This window comes from Cydia amplana, chromosome 2 (assembly GCF_948474715.1).
Source record: "Cydia amplana chromosome 2, ilCydAmpl1.1, whole genome shotgun sequence".
NCBI classification, from domain to species: Eukaryota; Metazoa; Arthropoda; class Insecta; order Lepidoptera; family Tortricidae; genus Cydia; species Cydia amplana.
Window position 1 is genome coordinate 11,649,760 of NC_086070.1, and position 22,671 is coordinate 11,672,430.

The 22,671-nt window shown below is 36.8% G+C and overlaps 4 protein-coding genes across 4 annotated transcripts; 3 read left to right on the forward strand and 1 right to left on the reverse strand.

Annotated features, from left to right (window-relative positions):
- Nucleotides 1–7,575: 7,575 nt before the first annotated feature.
- Nucleotides 7,576–22,671, forward strand: LOC134662142 (uncharacterized). Its single transcript, XM_063518412.1, has 4 exons — nt 7,576–7,597; nt 21,331–21,417; nt 21,620–21,739; nt 22,360–22,671. The coding sequence occupies exons 2-4, from the start codon at nt 21,331–21,333 to the stop codon at nt 22,618–22,620; spliced, it is 468 nt and encodes a 155-aa protein (XP_063374482.1). The 5' UTR covers nt 7,576–7,597; the 3' UTR covers nt 22,621–22,671.
- Nucleotides 9,055–11,294, forward strand: LOC134662141 (uncharacterized). The gene is made up of 5 exons (XM_063518411.1): nt 9,055–9,157; nt 9,443–9,742; nt 10,044–10,156; nt 10,429–10,519; nt 10,926–11,294. Exons 2-5 carry the CDS (start codon nt 9,443–9,445, stop codon nt 11,211–11,213), a joined length of 792 nt encoding a protein of 263 aa, XP_063374481.1. The 5' UTR covers nt 9,055–9,157; the 3' UTR covers nt 11,214–11,294.
- On the reverse strand, nt 12,726–13,617 carry LOC134662139 (uncharacterized). Its single transcript, XM_063518408.1, has 3 exons — nt 13,452–13,617; nt 13,219–13,303; nt 12,726–13,046 (listed from the first exon to the last, which is right to left on the reverse strand). The coding sequence occupies exons 1-3, from the start codon at nt 13,607–13,609 to the stop codon at nt 12,798–12,800; spliced, it is 492 nt and encodes a 163-aa protein (XP_063374478.1). The 5' UTR covers nt 13,610–13,617; the 3' UTR covers nt 12,726–12,797.
- On the forward strand, nt 17,128–18,253 carry LOC134662140 (uncharacterized). Its single transcript, XM_063518409.1, has 3 exons — nt 17,128–17,270; nt 17,380–17,550; nt 17,961–18,253. Exons 1-3 carry the CDS (start codon nt 17,169–17,171, stop codon nt 18,192–18,194), a joined length of 507 nt encoding a protein of 168 aa, XP_063374479.1. The 5' UTR covers nt 17,128–17,168; the 3' UTR covers nt 18,195–18,253.

Sequence of the window (22,671 nt, forward strand, 5' to 3'; positions counted from 1 at the left end):
AGTAGATGTATTCTGTAAACCGCATTAAGATTTTCACACAAAAATAGAAAAAAAAACAATAAATTTTTGGGGTTCCCCATACTTCGAACTGAAACTCAAAAATTTTTTTTTCATCAAACCCATACGTGTGGGGTATCTATGGATAGGTCTTCAAAAATGATATTGAGGTTTCTAATATCATTTTTTTCTAAACTGAATAGTTTGCGCGAGAGACACTTCCAAAGTGGTAAAATGTGTGTCCCCCCCCCCTGTAACTTCTAAAATAAGAGAATGATAAAAGTAAAAAAAATATATGATGTACATTACCATGTAAACTTCCACCGAAAATTGGTTTGAACGAGATCTAGTAAGTAGTTTTTTTTTATACGTCATAATTATTTGTTTATTTTAGTTGTCTTTAAACCTTTCAAGTAAAATTTAAATTGCAAGAAATGTCGATAGTTTATCGATATGACTTTATCGACATGGCTACAGCAAGGTGGATTCACATTGTTAATCGTACACTAAACAAAAGTGGTAACAGTGACAGCTCGCTTAGAGTCCATCTTTAAATATACATATTATATCTATGCTATATCCCTTCGCGCCTTCATTTTTCAAATTTGCCGCCTTTTTCTACTGACAAGATCTGCATGACCATTTATAGCGTTTTTAAAGGCCGTAACAGACTATCGCACCGGACCGCGACCTTGGAGCGCTTCTAGGAATAGCTCGTACTTGGGTGGGCCTCCACACTATCGCACCGGACCGTCAAAACGGTGCGATTCTAGCTTACAGACTGCCGCACACGTGCGCCAGTGTTGCCAAGTGTCCCATATTTCCGTGGTTATCAACGAATTTTTGCAATGGAATCCTTTAAGATTGAATTGAATCTAATGTGGTTCCGCTTGTTTAGAGGTAGATGAAGGGCCTGCGGTAATGTAATGCACCTTTTTCCATGAAAATCTTAAAAAATCTGTGTCTTTTCTTTTTAAAGCACTGCTTCCGCATTTTTGTTATTTCATCAACTGGCTACATTGCCGTCCACTGTCATAATTTGGAAATGACAGCTATCAATCAGTGCGATAGAGCTTATACACTAGGGCAGTGGTTCTCAATCTTTTTTTTTTGACGGAACCCTTTTGGAAAGCGAAATACTTGATGGAACCCTACAATAAAACAATAGTTTTTAGAAGTGTATTTTTTATTAATAAGCATAATAATTATGCTTATTTTATTATTCTAAATTATTCTAAATTCTTGCGGAACCCCTGCCCTAGGGTTCCGCGGAACACACTTTGAGAATGGCTGCACTAGGGAAATTGGTGCGGAGCGCACCAGTATTATTATTACCTGTCAGTTGGTGCGACGCGCATGCCCACCGGACCGCTATTAATAATAATTATGTGCGATGGAAGCTTACACACTATCGATAAATGCGCCGCACCGCACCAAGGTCGAGGTCCGGTGCGATAGTCTGTTATGGCCTTAAGGGCTCTACAGATATAAAAACTATAGTTTGTCAAAGGACTGTCTCATTTCAAACATAGACAGAGAGAACAGGTGAGAAGAAATGGTACAGCTGTGTCCAGACGAGACAATTTTTCGCCAATCTGATGAAATTGTCCGATCAAACCAGGACGTGCGGACGCAAACGCCAATTCGCTGGCTCGCCGAATTCGACCGCCGATGCCGATGGCGCCGATTATGACCGATATTAGATATTACCGATAAAATGGGGTGCGGACACTGCGGACGCAAGATTCGCAAGAATACCAATTTGTGAAGCTAGTATTTTCGTTTTGGAGCATTTTTTTAACCCTTAAACAGGCCTGACGAATTTTTTACTTTTGAGTACTGATTCGGGTAGATAATAGCGTTAAAAGAAATTAATTTCTTTTTTTTTTTATTATCATTATCATCAGACGGGACTGATCAAATAAGTTGATTTGATCAGGAAAATTCATTCCATAGATAATTACTATGAAAATTGGCATTTATGTGTCCGCACCTGCTGATTCGATAGGAGAATTGATCGAGAAGAAGAAGAGATCATCAGATTGGCGAAAATATAAACCACTCGAACGTGCCCCACACGGGCAGAGGGTTCATACGAACCACAAACTCTTAGATCGAATATTTTATCAGAAAACAATAACTAAGGTAAGTTATGACTTACTACACATACACGGCCATATTCGAACTTTAAGATACGTCAAATACTAGAGATTGAAACGATATGGAATGGATATGTCAGTGTCAAACAAGTGTCAAAAGTGACGTTTCTTCAAAAAACGCGTCACTTTTGACACTGACATATCCAATCCATATCGTTTCAATCTCTAGTATTTGACGTATCTTAAAGTTCGAATACAGCCGACATTATCTAATAATCTACCATAAAAATACAAAACAAAATACTTACAGTACTGTTTTTCGGCGTAGCGAACTTATACAGCGGGAGAAACGTACAAAAAACCGGCCAAGTGTGAGTCGGACTCGCGCATGGAGGGTTCCGCACCATCAACAAAAAATAGAGCAAAACAAGCAAAAAACCGGTCACCCATCCAAGTACTGACTCGGTGACTCCGCCCGACGTTGCTTAACTTCGGTCAAAAATCACGTTTGTTGTATGGGAGCCCCACTTTAATCTTTATTTTATTCTGTTTTTAGTATTTGTTGTTATAGCGGCAACAGAAATACATCATCTGTGAAAATTTCAACTGTCTAGCTATCACGGTTCGTGAGATACAGCCTGGTGACAGACGGACGGACGGACGGACGGACAGCGGAGTCTTAGTAATAGGGTCCCGTTTTTACCCTTTGGGTACGGAACCCTAAAAACTGCCATTTGTTGTCGATTTGAACTTGAACTTGACAACTAAATTGTCAAAGACATTTGTTTTGACACCTGTCATTTTTTTAGGTTTTGATATCACCCACTTAATAGACTTTACGGCAATTACATTTTGCGGTCGTTGTATTTACTCAGCTCGTCAAAAAAAAAATCATTTGCTATGTGGTACTTAAAGATCTTCTTCTACTTAAAGAGGTTCTTCGTTGGTATGGCGACGTCTCGCGCAGACCGGCAAGTTACGTGGGTAACAAATGCCTGGCCATGCCGCCTCCTCCCGGTACGGGAAGAAAAGGCCGGCCCAGGAAGCGATGGCTTGATGTCGCATGCGTGCCAACGGACTCGCCACCAGGGACGCCGAAGATCGGGCAAAGTGGACACGAAGGAGTCGGAAGGCGGACCCCGGGTCCTCGCGCCCCGCGCGGGGGCACAGCTGGGATTGACGCCAGGATGATGATGATGACTTAAAGATACACAACCTGTTTAAGGGTTAACTTAGAGGGCTCAAATATCACCATAAGTCTTAAATTGGTAATTAAATTGGAGATTGACGCCATTTTCCTGATCAAATCGGTCGATTTCCCCAGCCCGTCTGGACACAGCTTACTTGTTGCTTCATGATCAAGAAGTAGAGTATAAATTTTTCTCTTTCACTAAGTACATAGAGTTAGACCAAGAAAAGTCTGCAGCGATTTTGATAGCCCACGCAGTGCAAGTGTTATTTACACGTCATAAATTCATAAAAGTTTGACGTTTAAAATGACTTTTTATTTTTATTTTCTATGCTTTATACAGTGGAAACTGGATAAGTGGAATCGCAAGGGGCCGGCTGTTTAGTTCCGCTTATCCAGGTTTTCCATTTATCCAGTTTTCCACTTAACCAGGTTCAAATAAAACGTTTTCTCACTTACAGAGGCTCTCGCTAACAGAGGTTGTGGATGCTAGTAATGTCGCTTATAGAGGTCGCGTATAGTATGGTCTAATAAAAGATCAAGACTTAAATAATACAATTTTCAAAATTTCAAAAACAAAATCAATTAAACAAAATAACTCCTAATATTTATTTATTGCAAGAGAAACCATTATGGTTAAATAAATCAATGTACCGATTGTACTTTAATGAAAAAAATCGGTCATTTTGGTTTGTTGACCTGAGTCACTTTTTACCACACGGCTAAAAGAACCAAACTGAACGATGTGTGATCTCATACAAAATACGTAGTTAAAACACGAACCATAATGTTAACGAAACAAACTACCCTCCTTGTGACGGTTTATTAAAAATACAAATTTTATAACGCCGAGCTATTCCACTCATAGAGGTTTCGGAGACGGCTGCTTCCAGTTACAGAGGTAAAAATAAGAAATTTTCGAAAAAATGGATTCCGCTTAGAGTCAAACCAAAGAAAGTCTGCAGCGCAATAATTTGACAGCGAATTAAAAAACTACATATGGCAATGTTTTTTAGCAGTCAGTAAACGTCATGCACTATGGTATGTGTTTGTCAATATCGTTTAAATATTCGTTGTGTTTTGTGATGAACGGAATAAACATGGTGAAACCTTACAAAACCGGCGTGCGGGAGTTACTTTTCCGCATGACGAATAATTTTACACTTGTAAAAAGTCAGCACGAGGCGATTCAAGCTGAAAAACGACAATGTTTACAACATTTGGAGTTGATGACGGGTAAGTGGAATGAAACATCTTAATACTTCAGCATATGTACCTACTTCGATAATATAATATTGGTTTGCAAATTGAACACACCTAATAGGTATAGGCATACTTATGAACTTCCTCTAACATTTCGAGAAACTCATTGGTACTAGCCGGGTTTTGAGCTCGAACCCACAACCTCCATGCTTATGCTCACGGCATGGCTACCTACTAGTTAAAGCTAAAATTTATTTTTAATATATGTTTATTGTTTTAATGGTTTATTTCGTTTTTCCCAAAACTTTAGTTCGCAAATTGCGGGCAATTTCTCTGTCAATCTAATTACGCCTTAATTGTAAGTAGTGTGTGTGTATAGTAGTGGTGAGTAAAAGAGAAAGATGCCCGCATATTGAGAACTTCGGTGTTCGCGGTAGGCCCTCTGTACCTATTTACCGCCGTCGCGGATATTACAAAAGCTTATTAATTTTGATAAAGCCAAATGTCACATTCTCCCAATATTATTTATCAATATTAGTATATACCTACATATTAATAGTGACATCTATTGTTGGAATGAAATTTATTTTACCATAAAAATTAAGCTGTGCATACAGCTTAATTTTTTCATAGACGGTAAATATGGTAGAAACTTCACAAGTATCAAGACTATTTAATCCATTTTCTGTGGTGTTGTCGCATACTGATTTTTAAAAACTACCTTTAATGTAGCGGTGCAGACTTTCTTTGGTCTTACTCTATAGAGGTCCTAAAATTCCACTTATAGAGGCAATTCGTTGCCAAGGGACTGGAACCGAGAACTTGGGTCCACTTAAAGAGGTTTTCCACTGACCCAGGTTCCACTTATCCAGTTTCCACTGTACTTTATCTATGGATAATATTTATTCATATAGTGTGTCAAAGGACTGTCTTATTTCAAACATAGACAGAGAGAGTCATACTATCTTTGTCTTACACTAGTACTAGCACCCAAAAGAAAAGGATGAGTATAGTTTTTTTGTTCCTATTTACTGACAAATGGGTTTGACCATCTAAGATGGTAGGATCCTATAGACAAGCTATAGCTGGTCAAGCAAATCTTGTCAGTAAATAAAACCGGCCAAGTGCGAGTCGGACTCGCGTTCCAAAAGTTTCGTACATTAAGTCCGACTCACGCTTGACTGCACATTTCTAATATAGGTTTTCCTTTCATCTATAGGTAAAGAAGCTCACTCTTTGTGCTCACTCGTGTGGACGCTAGATGAGATTGGCCAATTATTTTCCTGATCAAATCGACTGATTTCATCAGTCCCGTCTGGATACCACTTAAACCATACAAATTTACGGTGGGGAAATAAAAAAAAATTGAGACTAACAAGTATAGTTGGTCAAACCAATTTGTCAGTACGTAAATAGGAACAAAAAAATTGTACTCATCCTTTTATTTTGGGTGCTATAGTTTGTCAAAGGATTGTCTCATTTCAAATATAGACAGAGAGAATCATACTATCTTTGTCTTACACTAGTACTTGCACCCAAAAGAAAAGGATGAGTAGGTACCTATAGTTTTTTTGGTTCTTATTTACTGACAAATTGGTTACACCAACTATAGTACTAGTGTAAGACAAAGACAGTATGATTCTCTCTGTCTATTATTAAATGAAGACTACGCAGGCTCATTACATATAAATAAATAATAAAGTCTTTATTTGGAAAAGTATTCCAGGCATAAATACCTACTTAAACTTTTGGCGCGTTGTTTTATCCGCTACTTACAGGGATAAGTTCGCCTGTGTACCTTTATTTCTGTAAACATTATGTAAACCTGTGTTGATTACAATAAAGTGATTACTACTACTACTACTACTACTTATATATATACATAGGTACTTGATGTCGGGCTGTTGAAAAAGTAAAATAATTAAAATAATCAAAATAAAATTCAGCTTTTACACACATTAAAACTATAAAGCTAAAGTTTATTAATACACTTTTCAAATAGTGATAAGAAACGCGGTAATAGTTTGGTTTGGGCATATAATAGTTTGGGGAATACCGAGCCGGCCAGCCACGGCGGCATAGGTCAGCGCCATCTTTCGCGCTAGCCCGGAATCATGAGTTGATTCGGTTAGAAGTTCGAACCATACTACTATGTTATGTCGTTATGTGTACCTTAGTGACGGCCAGGGGGCGCCATAAGCCCTCAGTAAAAATTGCATATATGTAGAGTCTGTTTGAAAAGAGAAGAATCGTGGAATGTATTGAGCCCCATACATTCCACGACTTCTCTTTCCGCACGACTCTACTTGGAAATTTTTACCTATGCCTCCGTGGCCTGGGTGGCGAGCGCACCTGCCGCGATAGCAGGGGTCGCTTCGATTCCACTCCGGGTACTGGATGCCTTGGTCACTTTTTCTTAGTAGGTATGACATCTCGGTTTTATAATTGATAGGAATGATGGCTTTTTCTATTGAGTGAAGGTAAAGAAACCTTCCATTAATTGTGCGTGGTCCGACATGCACTTGGCTGGTTTTCCATGATCTTATTGAGCTTAGGGTCATTCGATTTGTTTTAAAACATGTCGTTCTCGCGCTTTTATCGGTATAAACATACATAAGAGTATGATATAAACAACAAAAAGCAAAAATCTGATTGAATTGAATTATATTTAGAGTCTCTGAATACAGGCTCTTTTTACATTAACACATTGACATTAATGAATAAGTTTTTCCTATTTAGCGGTTTGTTGAATTGAATGTAGATCGTGGCTAGACTAGCCGATGAATGGAATGCCAATCGATTACTATAATAACCCTGAACCGTGCCTGTTTAAAAATGTATCGCCAGGGCTGAGGTGCCGCGTCTACCAGGGTAGTAGTAACTACACGAAACTTCGTAAGTTTGATCGTGTGTGTTCTTTAACAGACACAAACTTGAGTCATCATATAAATATATATAGTGACAAAAGTGGCACCGGACATTTTTGTGTTTTACTGTTTGTTTTAATAATAATAGAATGATCGCGTCATTTTATGCTAAACGGGTCAGTGCATAATATGGGAGAATACCTGGAAGAAGAGGTTAGATTATTTTGGGAATACGTCAAACGGTAAGTGTTAACTATAATTATAATAGGTATATACCTATAAGTATATACTTAGATAAGTAATAATAGATATGCAGTATTATGTCAAACCAGAGATTTGTTTATAGACCACCCGCGTTTTCCATTTAGGCGGGAAACCTAACTACGATACGTCCCGCGTGGATAAAATACGCCAGTATCTATATATCACTATAAACTTCGTTTTTTTCAGTATTAGAAAAAGGATAAACAATCAAAAACAGTTAAGTGAAAATTTGAGTATTTTTGATATCTCGCTGATTCCTGTAAAAAAATTACCGCTTTCCGCGTTAAAAGTTGAATGTCCTAATAGTCTTTTATACCTTACTGTACTGCAGTTTTCTCACCAGATTTTGAACTTTATTTCATGGTGATAGGAGTAAATGTAACGTAATATCTGACACATTTACGCCTTATAAAGGGCTAAGATTGACCCCATCATATCCCTGGACTTATTATTCTATACTATATTTTTTATTATTGCAGTTAAAAAGAGGTTCCTAATGGTTATCGATCGATGTAGGGTAAAAGCTTAGTAAGTGGGTCTCTAGTCTGTAATTTATTCACACCCATCGATCGGGAAATACCGATATTACCGATTCTGAAATCGGTCGTTGCGCAAAACTTAATGTTATAATTCTTTCCTTTCTCATAATTTTACCAATAAATTGTTTTAAACAAACCATAAAAATAATTAACATTAAGTAAGTACCTAAGACCTATAATGGTAGTTGTAAAAAAGGTGTGTAATATTTTTTGTTTGTATAGACCGTCATTTATAAATACAGGTGCCAAAGCAGCAATAACGCAGGTATCTAAATGGATTAGGAACCATTATCCTAAAATAATGGACGCACCTCTAGCTGTTAGGCACGGCCTGTACGCCAGATGTTAAAATTAAGAATTCTCAGATTCCTTTCAAAATTATAAGATTGACTACGTCATATCGTCGGCTAAGAGAAAACCTGCTAAATAGAAATGAAATATAATAAGTTATTGAGTGTTAAGGACTTACTCTTATTTTTACCCGTGTTTTATATTTACCCCATCTGACCCTGCAGGTATTAAAATTGAAAATATATATGTTACTTTCCACGTACATATTCGGAATGAAAAGAAGTGTTTGATTCGGGTGAAAAGCATCCATTTCTGACTTGTAATATTGGAGCGCTTTCGCTCCGAAGAGCCAAAATATCCCGTCAGAATTGGGTGCCTTATTTATTAATTTTGGTAAAAAAACTTCCGTTTTTAAAATAATACCTAAACGCCCACCAGTATAGGGTTCCCGTTATATTCAAGCATGTTTAGAAAAACAACATACAAAAAAAAGCGACGAAAAATGCACCAAATGTTTTTGCACATTCCATTTATTTGACGAATCCTTATCGGCTTTGTTTTACTTGGAACAATGCTTTAACGATAACGGAAAGCTTCCACGATACCTCCTCTTAGGGACTCCCTATAAATAGGGCGAGGGATGAACTTTAAGCAAATAGTTATTGGTGAGATTCTGCCGTGGTCACTGCGTGCTAAGAAATTGCTAAGGTAAGTTCTACCTCGAACTTTTTAACTTTTTTTTATATTGTATAAATTGAACTCATAGCGTTGTTCCGATCTTCATCAACATTACTATTTTTTGGGTAAGAAATATCAATGTAAAAATAAACTTAGAGTTTAATTTTATGGGCATGTATTTTCAAATGATATTAAGTATTTTAATGTCATAACTGCTGTCAAACCATACTCGTATAAATAAGTTGTTTACAAGTTGTTAGCCTATTAAAGCCCCTTGTGTTTATTCACGTATCACATGTATTGTATGTATTCCAGATGTTCAAGTTACTATCAATCCTCTATATAGCGAGCGCTGTACTCTCAGCAGAGCTACCACGACACAACTTGCAGGAGACTGCCTTTAACCCCGATCCTAATGCCGAGCCAGTGTTCACGCATCCTGTGTCTAAGAAGGCGTCGGAGCCCGTTTTGGACCCTCGCCCGATCTACAGAGCCGAAGACAAAGAGACTGGGCGGGTGAATGTGCACCCCGTCAAGCCCACGGGTCCAGTCGTGAAGTACGATCAGATGCTGGCGGACCAGCCGAATGGAGCAGTTTCTGAAGTGAACAGAGTTGTAAGCACCTAAATAATCTTATTATCGATTTAATTAATGTACATCAATTGGAAATTTCAAAATTGTATTGTTATATGAATACCGGATTTTTATAAAACTGTGTGATACCTACTTATAATTAATTCTTTTGATTTTATACAAACAAGCAATTGTGAGTTATTTAAACGGCAATATTATATAGGTAATAAAGCGGCAATATTATACTCCGAAAAGTAGGTATACATAATACCTTTAAGCTCAGGACTATTTCGTAAGTTTTCTAAGATTTCTGTATACATATTGATTACATGTTTTTTTTCAGGACAATCAACAAATACCCAACTACGCCTTCGTGCCAGTTCAACCTGAGGTGACGTATCCGGACATTGCATATGCCCCAGGATACGGCTACGATGGTTACCCTCAGTCGAATGGGTAAGTAAGCATTTATTAAACTTTATTAGTTTATTACATTGACGAGTGTCTATAACAGTGGTAACACAAAGAGCTCTAATTTTTTTTGCTGAAACGAGTCACCGTCCTGTATCAAATATTTTTAATCGAACTGTCTCACTGCACCTATAGACAGTCTAGACTAGCTATTATGTTGTCCTTCAAGTTATAATAATTATGAGATCAGTGGTTTTCATTGCATTTTTATTTATCATAATGTCTTTAGTATTCATAAAATACTTTTTTGTATCCAGATACGACGTGTATGGCAACAGCGTCGGAAATTATTACGAACCCGACACATCTTCGTTCAGTTTGTTATGGAGCCAAGTTCCGGACTCGAGGGTAAGCATACGATCCTGTGATATGAGAATCAACCTGATTAAACTTTACACTTACAATAAGTTTGTAAGTAGCAAAAAAAAACATTTTTGGTACAAGATTTTATCCATGACAACTAATACTCATCGAGACAATACTAACAACCCCAAATACAAGTTTGCGTTGTTTAATCATAGAGTTCCCATGGCCACCTACCGCCGCCATCATCAGATCAGCTCCATTTCATTATTGCATTGTCACCCGATTTTCATAATGCAAAATTTCAGCTCTATCGGAAATCGGGACGTGGGTCAAAATTTAGCTTGCAAGACTACTCGTAACATACAGACATACATACTGACAGGGCAAGGTAAATAAAAACTTGTAATTAAATAAATCCGAACATATTATAATTACCTATGTTTTTCAGACGATCGTGAACTACGCAGGCAGGGCAATATCCTGGCTCTTCGGCAGCATCTTCGTACTACTCCTCGGCTCTTTAATGACCATCGGCGTGTGCACGTACACGAACTTGTGTACCATCGCATTCCACGGCGTAGGGCCCATCCACGAGGAGATGCGCTCGCTCATCACTCCCGAGCGCCTCGAGAACATCAGCACCGCAGCCACTTTAGTCAAGTCCGCCATCGATAAGTACCAGAAGATACAGAATGTCGACGCCGTGAGGCGAAGACGCGCTAATGTTTATAACTGATAAACGTTTTTCTTAGAGATTTATTGGATTTGTATTGTACCTAAAAGATTTTATTTTAAAGATAATAAAAGTTCCTATCATTTGTATCTGTTTGTTTCATGTTTACATATCTGTATCCTTATAGGAGAACCCATTCCCTTTAGGATATCACCTGAATCTAACTCAGACTTTGTATTCAGTACTAAAGCATCTGCTGAAGTGTTTGGTTTCATATGTAGGTGCATGCATAGGTAATATTCCAAGCTATTGTATATTGTAGGCAGGTGGTATATACCTAACAGAATATTAATAATCATTGAAGTATCTATTTCATTTAATAATATATGTAGATTTCTTTGTTACTTTTCTAACCTTATATTATCAATTTATCATACAAATTACCTGATCTTTTACTAATTTAAGTGACAGAAAATTAATGTAGGGGCCAATTCAAACATACTTTTCGATGTCATTTGTTACTTATCTATCATTCGTCCGATCGCGCCAGTACAGTCAGCTGCAGAGAGAATTGACCCCTCCCCCCTGCATAGAAATATGTAAGTTCGTCTTGGCCTCATGGCTATCGCTTGATAAGTGGCCATCATGTCACGGCTGAATTGTCTAATTTTTCCTAGCGATAAATTATATGTTTAATTTATAATTTCACGGCCGGTAAATTTTATTTCAACGGGGTCCATAGCCCATTCGGTAGTGCATGACCCTGCCTACAAAACTGGATATCCCGGGTTCTTATCCATTTTATTTGTGTGTTTATCACAAACATCACAAATACTTAGGTTTCCCTGAGTTATGGATGGTGTCTCTGTATTTAAGTATTTATAATAATATATATACCTCATATTATGTACATATATTGTTATCTAGTACCCTTAACATAAGCCTTATTTAGTTTACCGTGGGACTAGGTCGATTGGTGTACTGACTATCTTATGATAATGATTTTATACATGATAAGGCGAACTCTTAACATTTTCTCTTAAAATATGTTTAGCGGTTCAATAGTAAAACTCCGGCTGAAATTATTAGATCAATATGTGTGTTTATCCTTTAAGTTTTTCGAACTTGGAGCATGCTCTACTTGCTAGATCGTTTGTTTGATTCTATTTACACATAATAATATTAACCCAAATCCCAATGCCTGCTGAGACCGGTTCATGGGTGTCTATTGTTGCACATGTGAGCTCTCCAAAGGGTCTCTGCGTATTGGATCTGACACCGTAAGATTGTGAACCCGTTAGTTTATAATCTAACGTAGGTTAGGTTAGGTTAGATTATAATCTCCCTACCGTCAGTTTATAATGTAAGTAACTAGCGGGATTATAATATGACGAGTGTTTACAATTTTACGGTGACAGATCTATATCCCCAAGCCTATCAAAAGACCGGGATTAGGCCCGTGAAACCCAAAATGGAGTTACAATTAATAATCGCATTATTATCACAAATATTTAGGTACGTGTGATTGATGAATTATTAAAAAGTGAATCAATCGGTAGGGACCGTCAGATAAAGCTGTTGTTATGTTGCTCAGTGTTTATTTAAAAATAAATAAGTACAATAAATTATTAAAGCTAACACCTTAAACTAATGATCGTTCTGCATCGCTTGATACTTGTGGTAGGCCTCCTTCACGTAGTATTCAACTTCATCAAGGAAGGGGATGTTGAGGGACCTGATTTCTCTGGTGAAAGGTTTCTCGATGATGAGGGTGCAGTAGGGGGTGAACGCACAGAATCCGATGACAAGCGCCATTCCTAGAATAATCAACGGAGCCTTAGCTAAGATCCATTTGGCCACAGACAGGGTCTTTGAAGCTACGCATGACAGGGCAGACTGTAAAACAAACAAAAATACTGTTATTTAACATAAAGGAATGTAGGCTAACATTCTCTCTAGTAATTACGGCTAGTAAAATTTGTAACAGAATACTAGGCAGAGATAAAGATTTGTGAATGAATGAATAGAATAACAGGTAATATATTTCTGAATGGATTACAATACTCACTATTGGGTTCGGGATATAATCCCAGATGGACAAATCTGTGCTGATATCGTATTCTGCTACGGCACTGGCAGGTACAACTTGGAATCTGCAATACAAAAGATTTTATTACGGCACCTGGTTTATAATGTACGAGTTTTTGTAATTCAAAAAATTGTTAATGGGCTTAAATAGCGTTGTTTAACGATAGAAAAATGCAGACACTGTGGTCGAATAAAGCTAAGAAATCAACTTACTCATAAGCGCTGGATGAGGGTAGTTCTGCTATAGGTCTGATTCCCCTGTAGGCTCGGTGTTCCACAGGGTACAGATGGGTAGGATATGCCTGGTAGGTTTGGGCGGCGGCCAAACCAGCAAAGCATGCCAACACAACCAAAAGTAATTGATGCGCCATCTAAAATTATAAACCAGTATAACGTATTAATCGAACTAGACAATATAAATGAATACAAAATATAAACGAGTTTTTTTTAACTCACCTTTGAATGGATAGTTATTTAGATCCTAGGTTGCTAATGAATAGTTGTAAGTACGAAGAGGAAGTGATGCCCTATCCTCGTTTTTAGTGGATTATATACTAAATTGGCGCAATGACCATTAGAAAATGACTTCCTTAATTTGGTGATTAAAAAGAGAGTTTTCCAAGATAATAGGGGTTTAATATGTATTGCATTATTAGACAGGCGTCTGGTTCTTATCCCATAGCGCTGCATTTCATCCATCGCTTTCAAATAGCCTATTTCATTTTAGATTCTACCAACTCTCAGTAGTCTTAACACTCTTCTTCTCTTTCGTCCCATCACACGAGCAAGGGCAGCGTCCGCTTAGTGTACCCCTTACATTTCATTAGTGTCTAAAGTACGTATTGGCTTCGGCTGCGCACACGCGCCTTTCAAATGTTCGAAACACCCCGTGTTCCGTGATTGGTAGAGACTATACTGAGGTAATAAAAAATAATACTATAATCATTTCTTAAGCTTTGTACGTAGTTAGTAAAATTTGAAAATTAATCTCAATATAATAATAAAACATATTGTAAAAATTGTGTAACGGTGCAGAACCATTGGGGTGCACTTGCCTTGCCTCGTTGTGATTGTTCTGCATTTTTGATAAATAAATGTTATGTGACCCACCGTAGGTGGGCTCAGGGTGTGCTCTCGGTACCTACTGGTTTACTATACAAAATCAGTCTTGGTGCCGGCAATTCTCGGCTCTCGACATACTAATTAAGTCCCTGGAGCATTCCCTTCAAGCTCAATGAGGTTTATGTTGCAGGTATAAGTATCTGCTTAAATAAATCGAAAAATAACATCTACAATATGGGAACGCATATACAGGGTGACTTAAGACGTAATACAAAATATGTTTTTGAACTCATTTTGCTGGTGTTATAAGCCCCTGCTAGGTCTCCTGTTGTTAAAGTAATCGTTAACATTAACATCATTGATTTAATTTTATCTCTAATTTTTAGGCTCAGTATGGTTACCCTACCTACTTAAAATGCAAAAAAAAGTTTGTAACCACTTTCGTAGTAAACACTCGCCTTTTTTGATTATCTCGACCGATAATTTATGAATAAAATGCAGTTTGACACATTATTGAAATCGCTTGTCATAACAAATTTTGGTTAGTTTGCCATTGTAGCGAACTCGTGTTAAAAATGAATAATGCCTGCTCCATATCCATTTACAAATATCCAGCGAGTTGTCATGGCAGAAATGTACCTACTTTACATCGCGGAGTACCGTGCGGACGCAAGCACTTTTTCACGAATGGTGCAGAGTGCCCAATTCAATCAACTCCTACATACTCGTACAAAATCTGAGAGACCATGGACAATTTACAGTCCCAGTTCATGCCCAACGTAGAGGTCGACGCCCAAGATGCTCGGAGGCGTTTCGAACAAAGGTGCTTAGGTATTTTATCCGACACCCAGAACCCAGAAGCCACAGAATCTGTATTTTTAACAAGATGGGGCTGCACATTTTTCTTTGCGGGTACAAAATTACCTTGACCAAACTTTTCCTAAGCGTTGGATAGGAAGTTCTAAATGCCAACCAGTTTGTACTTGGTAGAATCAGTCAGGAGGAATCTTCGACGTCGTGCAGAATAATGTGAAGCGCAAGTTGGTGGTCACTTCGAACATTTGTCGAAATACGTCTAAACTTTGGATTTGTCTGATTTAGCATTAAAATCTTTTAAACAAGTACCTACTTATCGCTAATTATTACATTATTAGACATAATGTACAAAAGAATGTTACTACACTCAAGAGCAACAAAAACGGTCTCCTATGAGAATCACCATAAAAGTTACCCATTTTCATTGCTTTCGAGTGTACATCATATGAGTGTAGTTTTATGTTTTAAATGTGAGAATTAGTTAACATGACAAATAGGTGCCACACTACAGTGTGTCCACACTTCGAGATTTTAATTAATTATTTAGTTAGAAAATTAAAAAAATAATTTTGATTAACTTTAATAACTGAGTTAGTGCATCGTGTTCTCGATCTTCAATTAAATAAGTCACAATTACTTATTTTGTATTACGTCTTGGGTGTCACCCTGTATGTACCAAATATACCGATCATTAAATAAATGCCTTTACAGGAATTCCAGAGGATTACGTAGGTTCTTAGACACACTACTCACTAGGCCAAGAAAAAAAAGTAATTTGACATTTTAGGTATTCAAAAAGTCTTATTTAGTTACTTAAAACTAAAACACATTTAACTAATTTGCAAGACCGATGTGATCCCATAAGTGTACCGCGAACAAAGTTTGTGCGGTACACTAAAAATGATACGAATTACAAATAAATTTAAATTAAATTTTACATTAATAAATAAAACAATGCATAGATTGTTTATAGACTGTGTTGTGCAAAAAAAAACAGAATCCGTTTGTGTATTTTTGCAGTTGTGTTAATTAGTTAGGAAGTATGCAAGGAAATAAATAACTTCATTGTTATAAATTATAATAAACCAATGCGCGAAATCTTATGGTACTTATTATGAAATTTAAATTAACAATACATGTATTTTTGGAACAGTTTTATATACAACTAGCGACCCGCCCCGGCTTTGCACGGGTTAAAAAAATATACATAAACCTTCCTCTTGAATCACTCTATTTTATTTAAAAAAAACCGCATCACAATCCGTTGCGTAGTTTTAAAGATACAGACAGACAGATCAATACACTTCTTCTGCCCAATATTATTTAGGTTTCGAACGAAACAAATGACAATTAACAGCCCGGTCCCTCAAATATAGGTACGTAGGTAAATGGTCAAGCAAATCTTGTCAGTAGAAAAAGGCGGCAAATTTGAAAAATCGCGGGTTAGCAACACTACGTTTGAATTGTTCGAAAATCGCGTGTCATTCATACCTTAAGTATCTGTGGAACTGTTTTGTTTAATTACATTTCATCGCTGCTCGATGTACATTGCTGCTTTTTGTTAGTTTCCTAGGGATACCATACTTTAGTTTGCTTCACATTGCTACTGACATATCCGGCTTGACAGACTATAATTGCGACAGTTAGTAGATAACTGGAAAAATTGGAAATTGTTTACCGTATTTAATATAACGACAATAAATTCGGAATTGAAGCTAGTCTTCAGATCTGTTACGGCTACTCGGCGGAGTAAGGTAGTACCTACTTCTTGTAAATATATAGCGCCATTGTTTTACTATTTTAACAATGATTTTAAAGAAAAACCTTTAAAGTTAGTAAATCGAACAGTATATGCAATATTAATCATAATCCACGATGTGACTCACTCAAGTTACCGACCATTAATGAACTGCAAATTTCAATTTGTTAATTACCCTAACCAAAGAACGATATGTATTTAAACAGGGTTGGGTATTAGACTCTACCACTTGACCATTAAGTGTTCAACAGCACTGTCTTATTTAAAATCACATTTAGTAAATTAAAAAAAAAATGTTTAAGATTCTATCAGTAGTCTTTGCCATTTTGGCAGTTTCAGCAGCAGTAAATTTTGAATATTTGGACAATGGAATGGAATATGACGTTTCACCGAACGTAAGTTGCCACAATCTTTAAGATTAACATTTCCATGTTTCGTGCTAATGTAAATTAAATTTTATGTTTGGCACATTTTTTCTTTAATTTCATAATTATGTAATTGCAGATTATTTCGGCAGTGCCATTTCCGTATCACGAGGGGTATATGACGAGGGGTGTAGGCAATAGAGTAGCTAACCTCGAGCCGAGCCCAGCGTACGCCGCAGTGATTGAACCGGAGGAGCCAAAATCTGCAATCGTCGCCACTAAATTGGGTCTTGTGGCTACAGTAGTTTCGGTGAGTTACAAATCATTTTACGATTGTTAAGGTCAACTTACTAGTGCTCGACATGCTAATGCCCAATAGATGACACCCTGCTGTCACCTCTATTGACAATGACTTAAGTTTCAAGATGACATGTACTAGTACCGCGTCGAGCGCCAGTACGTTTACCTTACTTAGTTTTTAGTAGGTACTTTCAAGTTGGAATCATTTTACGAATGATTTTCATCCATAAAGTGGGTATGGTCTTTTGCAGCTGTCTGTATTTTCCTAGTAGAACCTGTAGGTAGCTGTTTTCTTAACCTGGAACACTTTGAGCTACCTTCTACCTTTTATAGCCAATAAGAGAATTCAAGCTATTCAAGCAAGAATGTTATGTAATGTTAAAAAATCTGTAACGATTCAAAAACTGATTTTTTTTTCAGTTCGCCGTAGCCTGCGTAAAGAAAGCCATATTCTTCGCCATTAAAAACTGGTTTGGTCTGATCTTGGGATCCGCCGTAGCCCTCGGCATCTGCAAGCTGACTCCGCTCTGCGACAAGGGACATTCGCTTATTGAGTTCCAAAGGGAAATCCGTTCACTGGCCACTCCTCAGAGGATCGCGAGGGCAATAGAAATCGTGGAAGACGCGTTGCGAAAATATAATGCTATGCAGTAAACATTATGTAATAAATAAGGCTAATTTATTTTATTCTTAACATTAATAAATTATTGATAATTATTATTTTTTTGTTTCGTTGCCATGTCCTCCTGAAACCTGACTGACTGCCTTTGTGAAACGCCAAATAATAAACCATGCCGTTGAGCGCCGAACGTTGACAGCGATGATGAGTCTAGCACTGGTTGTTACAACATAAAAATACATGTATATTATAAATTTTATTTAGACTTTGTACTATTTATATAGGTACTATAAAAAGTGACCAAAGCTACCGGTGGCCGAGGCGGGAATCGAACCACTCGAACCAGCGTCTTCAGCTTATGGCTCCTCTACACGATGGGCCAACGCCGGCCACTCCTAGGGACGCACCATGCGGTAGAATGAGATAGCAATATCACTTGCTCCCTCTAACGCATAAATGCGCCCTTGGAGTGGCCGGCGCTGGCCCATCGTGTAGAGGAGCCATTACGCGTCCTGAGCAGGGGTGGCCACGGGGGTACCCGACGTACCCGTCCCAAAAAATATTTCATAAAATAATTTGATTAGTTCCCTAGAATATTGTCAATAGAAGACGTCAGACAGGGTTTCCATATGGGGCAGCAGCGTAGAATATCCTACAAGAATTTGGGTGAGAATAGGCACAAGCGTAGGATGTAGGTAAAGGGCTATGTGGGCGTTAATTTTAAAAAGTAAGGAAGTCCGAATAATCATGGAACTTATTTAATTTTGAATTTATGGCTAAAAGTACCTAAGATAAAGTCTGAGATAAAATATAAATTTGGAATATAGCTCGCAGACGTATCTGCTTGTTAAAAAAATTATAAATTAACTAATTAAGGCTTGTGAACTTTTATGAATAAGCTTTAGGTTAACGGTATGCAGTAATAGTAGTTTATGCGACTGCTACATGATTAATGCATTAAAAATACGAGTTAGTGTTTATGACATGAACAAAGTGAGTTTCGTAAAAGGATCACACTAGAATTTTATCTACAATGCTCTCTATAATGTGTTCAGGAACCGCACGTTACGACCGGCATTGCGGCGTTGGTATGTCGCGGTCATAAGGCAGAATCTCCGAAACATCACTCGCTTATTACCTATAGGTACACTGATTTTATTCATGCAACAACAGATAAAATTACAATCTAAAATTAAAAATAAACTAAGGACCTACTTATAATAAAATTAAAAAACTAAACTAATCTAAATTAAAAAACATTACAAAAGGCCCCCGCGGCATTGTGCCAAAGATGCTGGCAGCTCGCTGAAAGCAATACTTATGCGCTGCGAGAGAAAGCTGCCAGCTCTCTGGTTGCCAGTTGTATCGACGAGCTTTTTACACTGATTGATCCAGAGATTATTGATCGCTCATTTTACAAAAAAGTGCGGCGACAAATAATTCTAAACAAGTGCACTGTACCTACGTCATATTGGCAAAAAGAACATAAGCATACACATAATATTGGCTCCATTGGCATCGGAGCCATGGGTCAGGTGGAGAGCAGTGGACTAAAGAGTTAACAGATGTAAAATACTAGAAAAATAGAATCAGTAAGTAATGTCACGAATTTTAAATGAAGAACTTAAAATTATTATTTTGAATGTTGCTAATTATTGCGTATGACATTAATAAAATTATTAAATTTTAATGATTAACATTTAACTAAATTAAACTGAATTGCACTAAGATCGAGTGCATATCATCATCATAATTTATTCATTTTGCAAGAATGTAGTAGGTACACAAAACAAGTTCTTACAATATAAATATGTCCAATACATTTTGCTTAACAAAGCATACAAAGAAGGTTTGCTTAAACTAAACTTAACTAAATTACAAATACTTTAAAGTTAGGAGATACTTACTAATATTATTACACACATGTAAATTTTATCAGAATTCCAGAAACAGAAAAAAATAAGTAAGTAGGTATTGCAAAATGATGTAACATTCTAATGTTAATGTTACATTATTTAAGTAATTTATTAGAATGTCAAATTTTCAATCACATATAATAGAAATATTCATTCAATAATTAAATGGCATTATAATAAAAATAAAAATATTAATTTAGGCTGTAGAAACAATTTTGTTGAAGCCATTTTGTCACTTTTTCTTAAATATATTGACATATTAAAGAAAGCTAATTGCTTTGCTTAGTTTGGGGCTAGGTCGATCTGTGTAAGATGTACCCTAATATTTATTTATTTATTTATATAAATTCAACACACATTTCAGCAGATATAAACCCCTTAGGTCGCATGGTCCGATTGACTAGTCCGATCAATCGGAATACGAATATTTTTTTTTCCTGTTGGCTCGATTGATCGGACTATAAGAACTTCTCAAATCCTGTCAGTCCTACTATCGGAGTAATGGGATTTTAAAAGTTCGTCTAGTTCGATCGATCGTACTTTTTTAGTAGGTATTTGCTGTTATCGTGGCAACAGAAATACATCATATGTGAAAATGTTAACTGTCTAGCTATCACGGTTCATGAGATACAGCCTGGTGACAGACAGACGGAATCTTAGACACAGAGGAATCTTAGTAATAAATAGGGTTCCTATAAATAATGCCTATCTATATATAAACAATTAGATTCTTTAAAAAAATACCACCTTTTCCCACACTTTCAATTCCCTACTCCCTAACTTATTTTAATCGCCTTAATAGCCTAATTATTCTGGCATCACCAAATGAATTAGCCACTTAGCGCAAAACCCACCTGTAAAATTGAAACGAAGCAAATGAAGAAAGTTACAATTATACTAATAAGTCATAAGTAATCACCTGCTCATTTTCGATTGAGCACTCAGTTACTCATACTCGTAGTGGGATAGCCCTAATTAAAAAGCTAATGACTTATTTTAACTTTAAATACTAATGCTGCATACAAAATATTATCAGTCATTGAAACACCTTGGAACCTGTAACTAGTTCTACTGATTTATCGATCAGCCTAATCCAAATCAAAGATACATTATTCGAATAATTGTTAGTTATGAAGCACATACATTTTATTATAATTCGAGTATTTGTTTTTTTTTTAATAATACCTAAATAAATAATCTTACTTTATTACCTATTTAGATTGCTTATAGTTTAATTGTGTTTTTCTCTTTTTAGATGCTTCACAAGATTGTTGCCGTTAGCATTTTTTTGGGACTCGTATTTGCCGATCCTGTACCAGAGATTTCTTCTCCCTCAGCCAAGGTAAGTGTTCAAATGTTACATGTTAGGTACAAACTACTACTTACTTGTTATTTAGATACTACCTACTTACCTAGATAATTATAATTACCTACTGCGTTCATGTTTCGTAAACATTTCTGTTTATAACACAATTTTGTAACTTATCTAAACTACTTCTTGTCTACGTTTTGATTTATATGTAATAATATAAATTTATTTTCAGGAAATGGGGTTCTTATCGACTTTAATTCAAGGCCAATCACCAGACCAGTCTTCAGAATTAGCAAGAATTGAACCTACACTCGTATTAGACCTCATCAATGCAGCTATAGGCTACAAATCTGTAAGTTGCACGATTTTATTGAAGTAATAAAAAATATTAAAACATGTATTTTCTAATTATAGCAGAACAAATGTTTTCTATTCTAACTTATTTTCTTATGATGGTTCATTATTTTGTAAATGGGTTCTTTTGCACAGTGAAGTTTTTCCTTAGTCACCCGTTGACCACGAACGCTGTAATGGGTTCGAAACATCGGGATGTTGTATAAATTCAATATACGCGATATAATCCGTTTTTATTATTAACAAGCTTTTCATTAACAAGCTTTTATATTAGGTCGACCTGTATGTAACTAACATGTAATGGAATCTAAGGTAACTAATTTAACCATCTTCCAAGGATCGTAGCGTCATGAAAATTGGCAGCTGTATGTAGTTCTGATGACAATACAACAATATGGTACTGTCGAACTGATCTGATGATGGAGACAGGAGGTGGCCATAGGAACTCTGTGATGAAACAACGCAACCTAATTGTGTTAGGGGTTTTTAGAATTGTCTCGATGAATATTAGTTGTCTGTCGTAAGAAAAGTAGTCAGCGATAAAAGCTTGTACCAAAAATTAGATTTTTGCCAAAAACTTATAATAGTTTTATTTCATTATTTTCTTGTTATTTGCAGTCAGCGCTTCTGATCGCCGTGGACGTCATCGAGTGGCTGGTGTCAAAATCCGTCATAATTGTTATCGGGGCTATCCTCACCATCGGGTTCTGCAAGCTGACCGACAAGTGCAACTGGGACTGGGAGCAGTACGTGCCGGTCGCGCAGTTCCGTAGTCTGGCCACGCCCGAGCGCCTGGCGAGGGCCGAACAGTTCCTGGTCTCCGCTGTCGAGAAATACGCGGAAAAAAAGAAAACTAATCGTTCTATGAATTCGTTGTAGTTAAGTAGGTTCAAATATTTATTATATTTATTAAAATAACAACTTTAAATA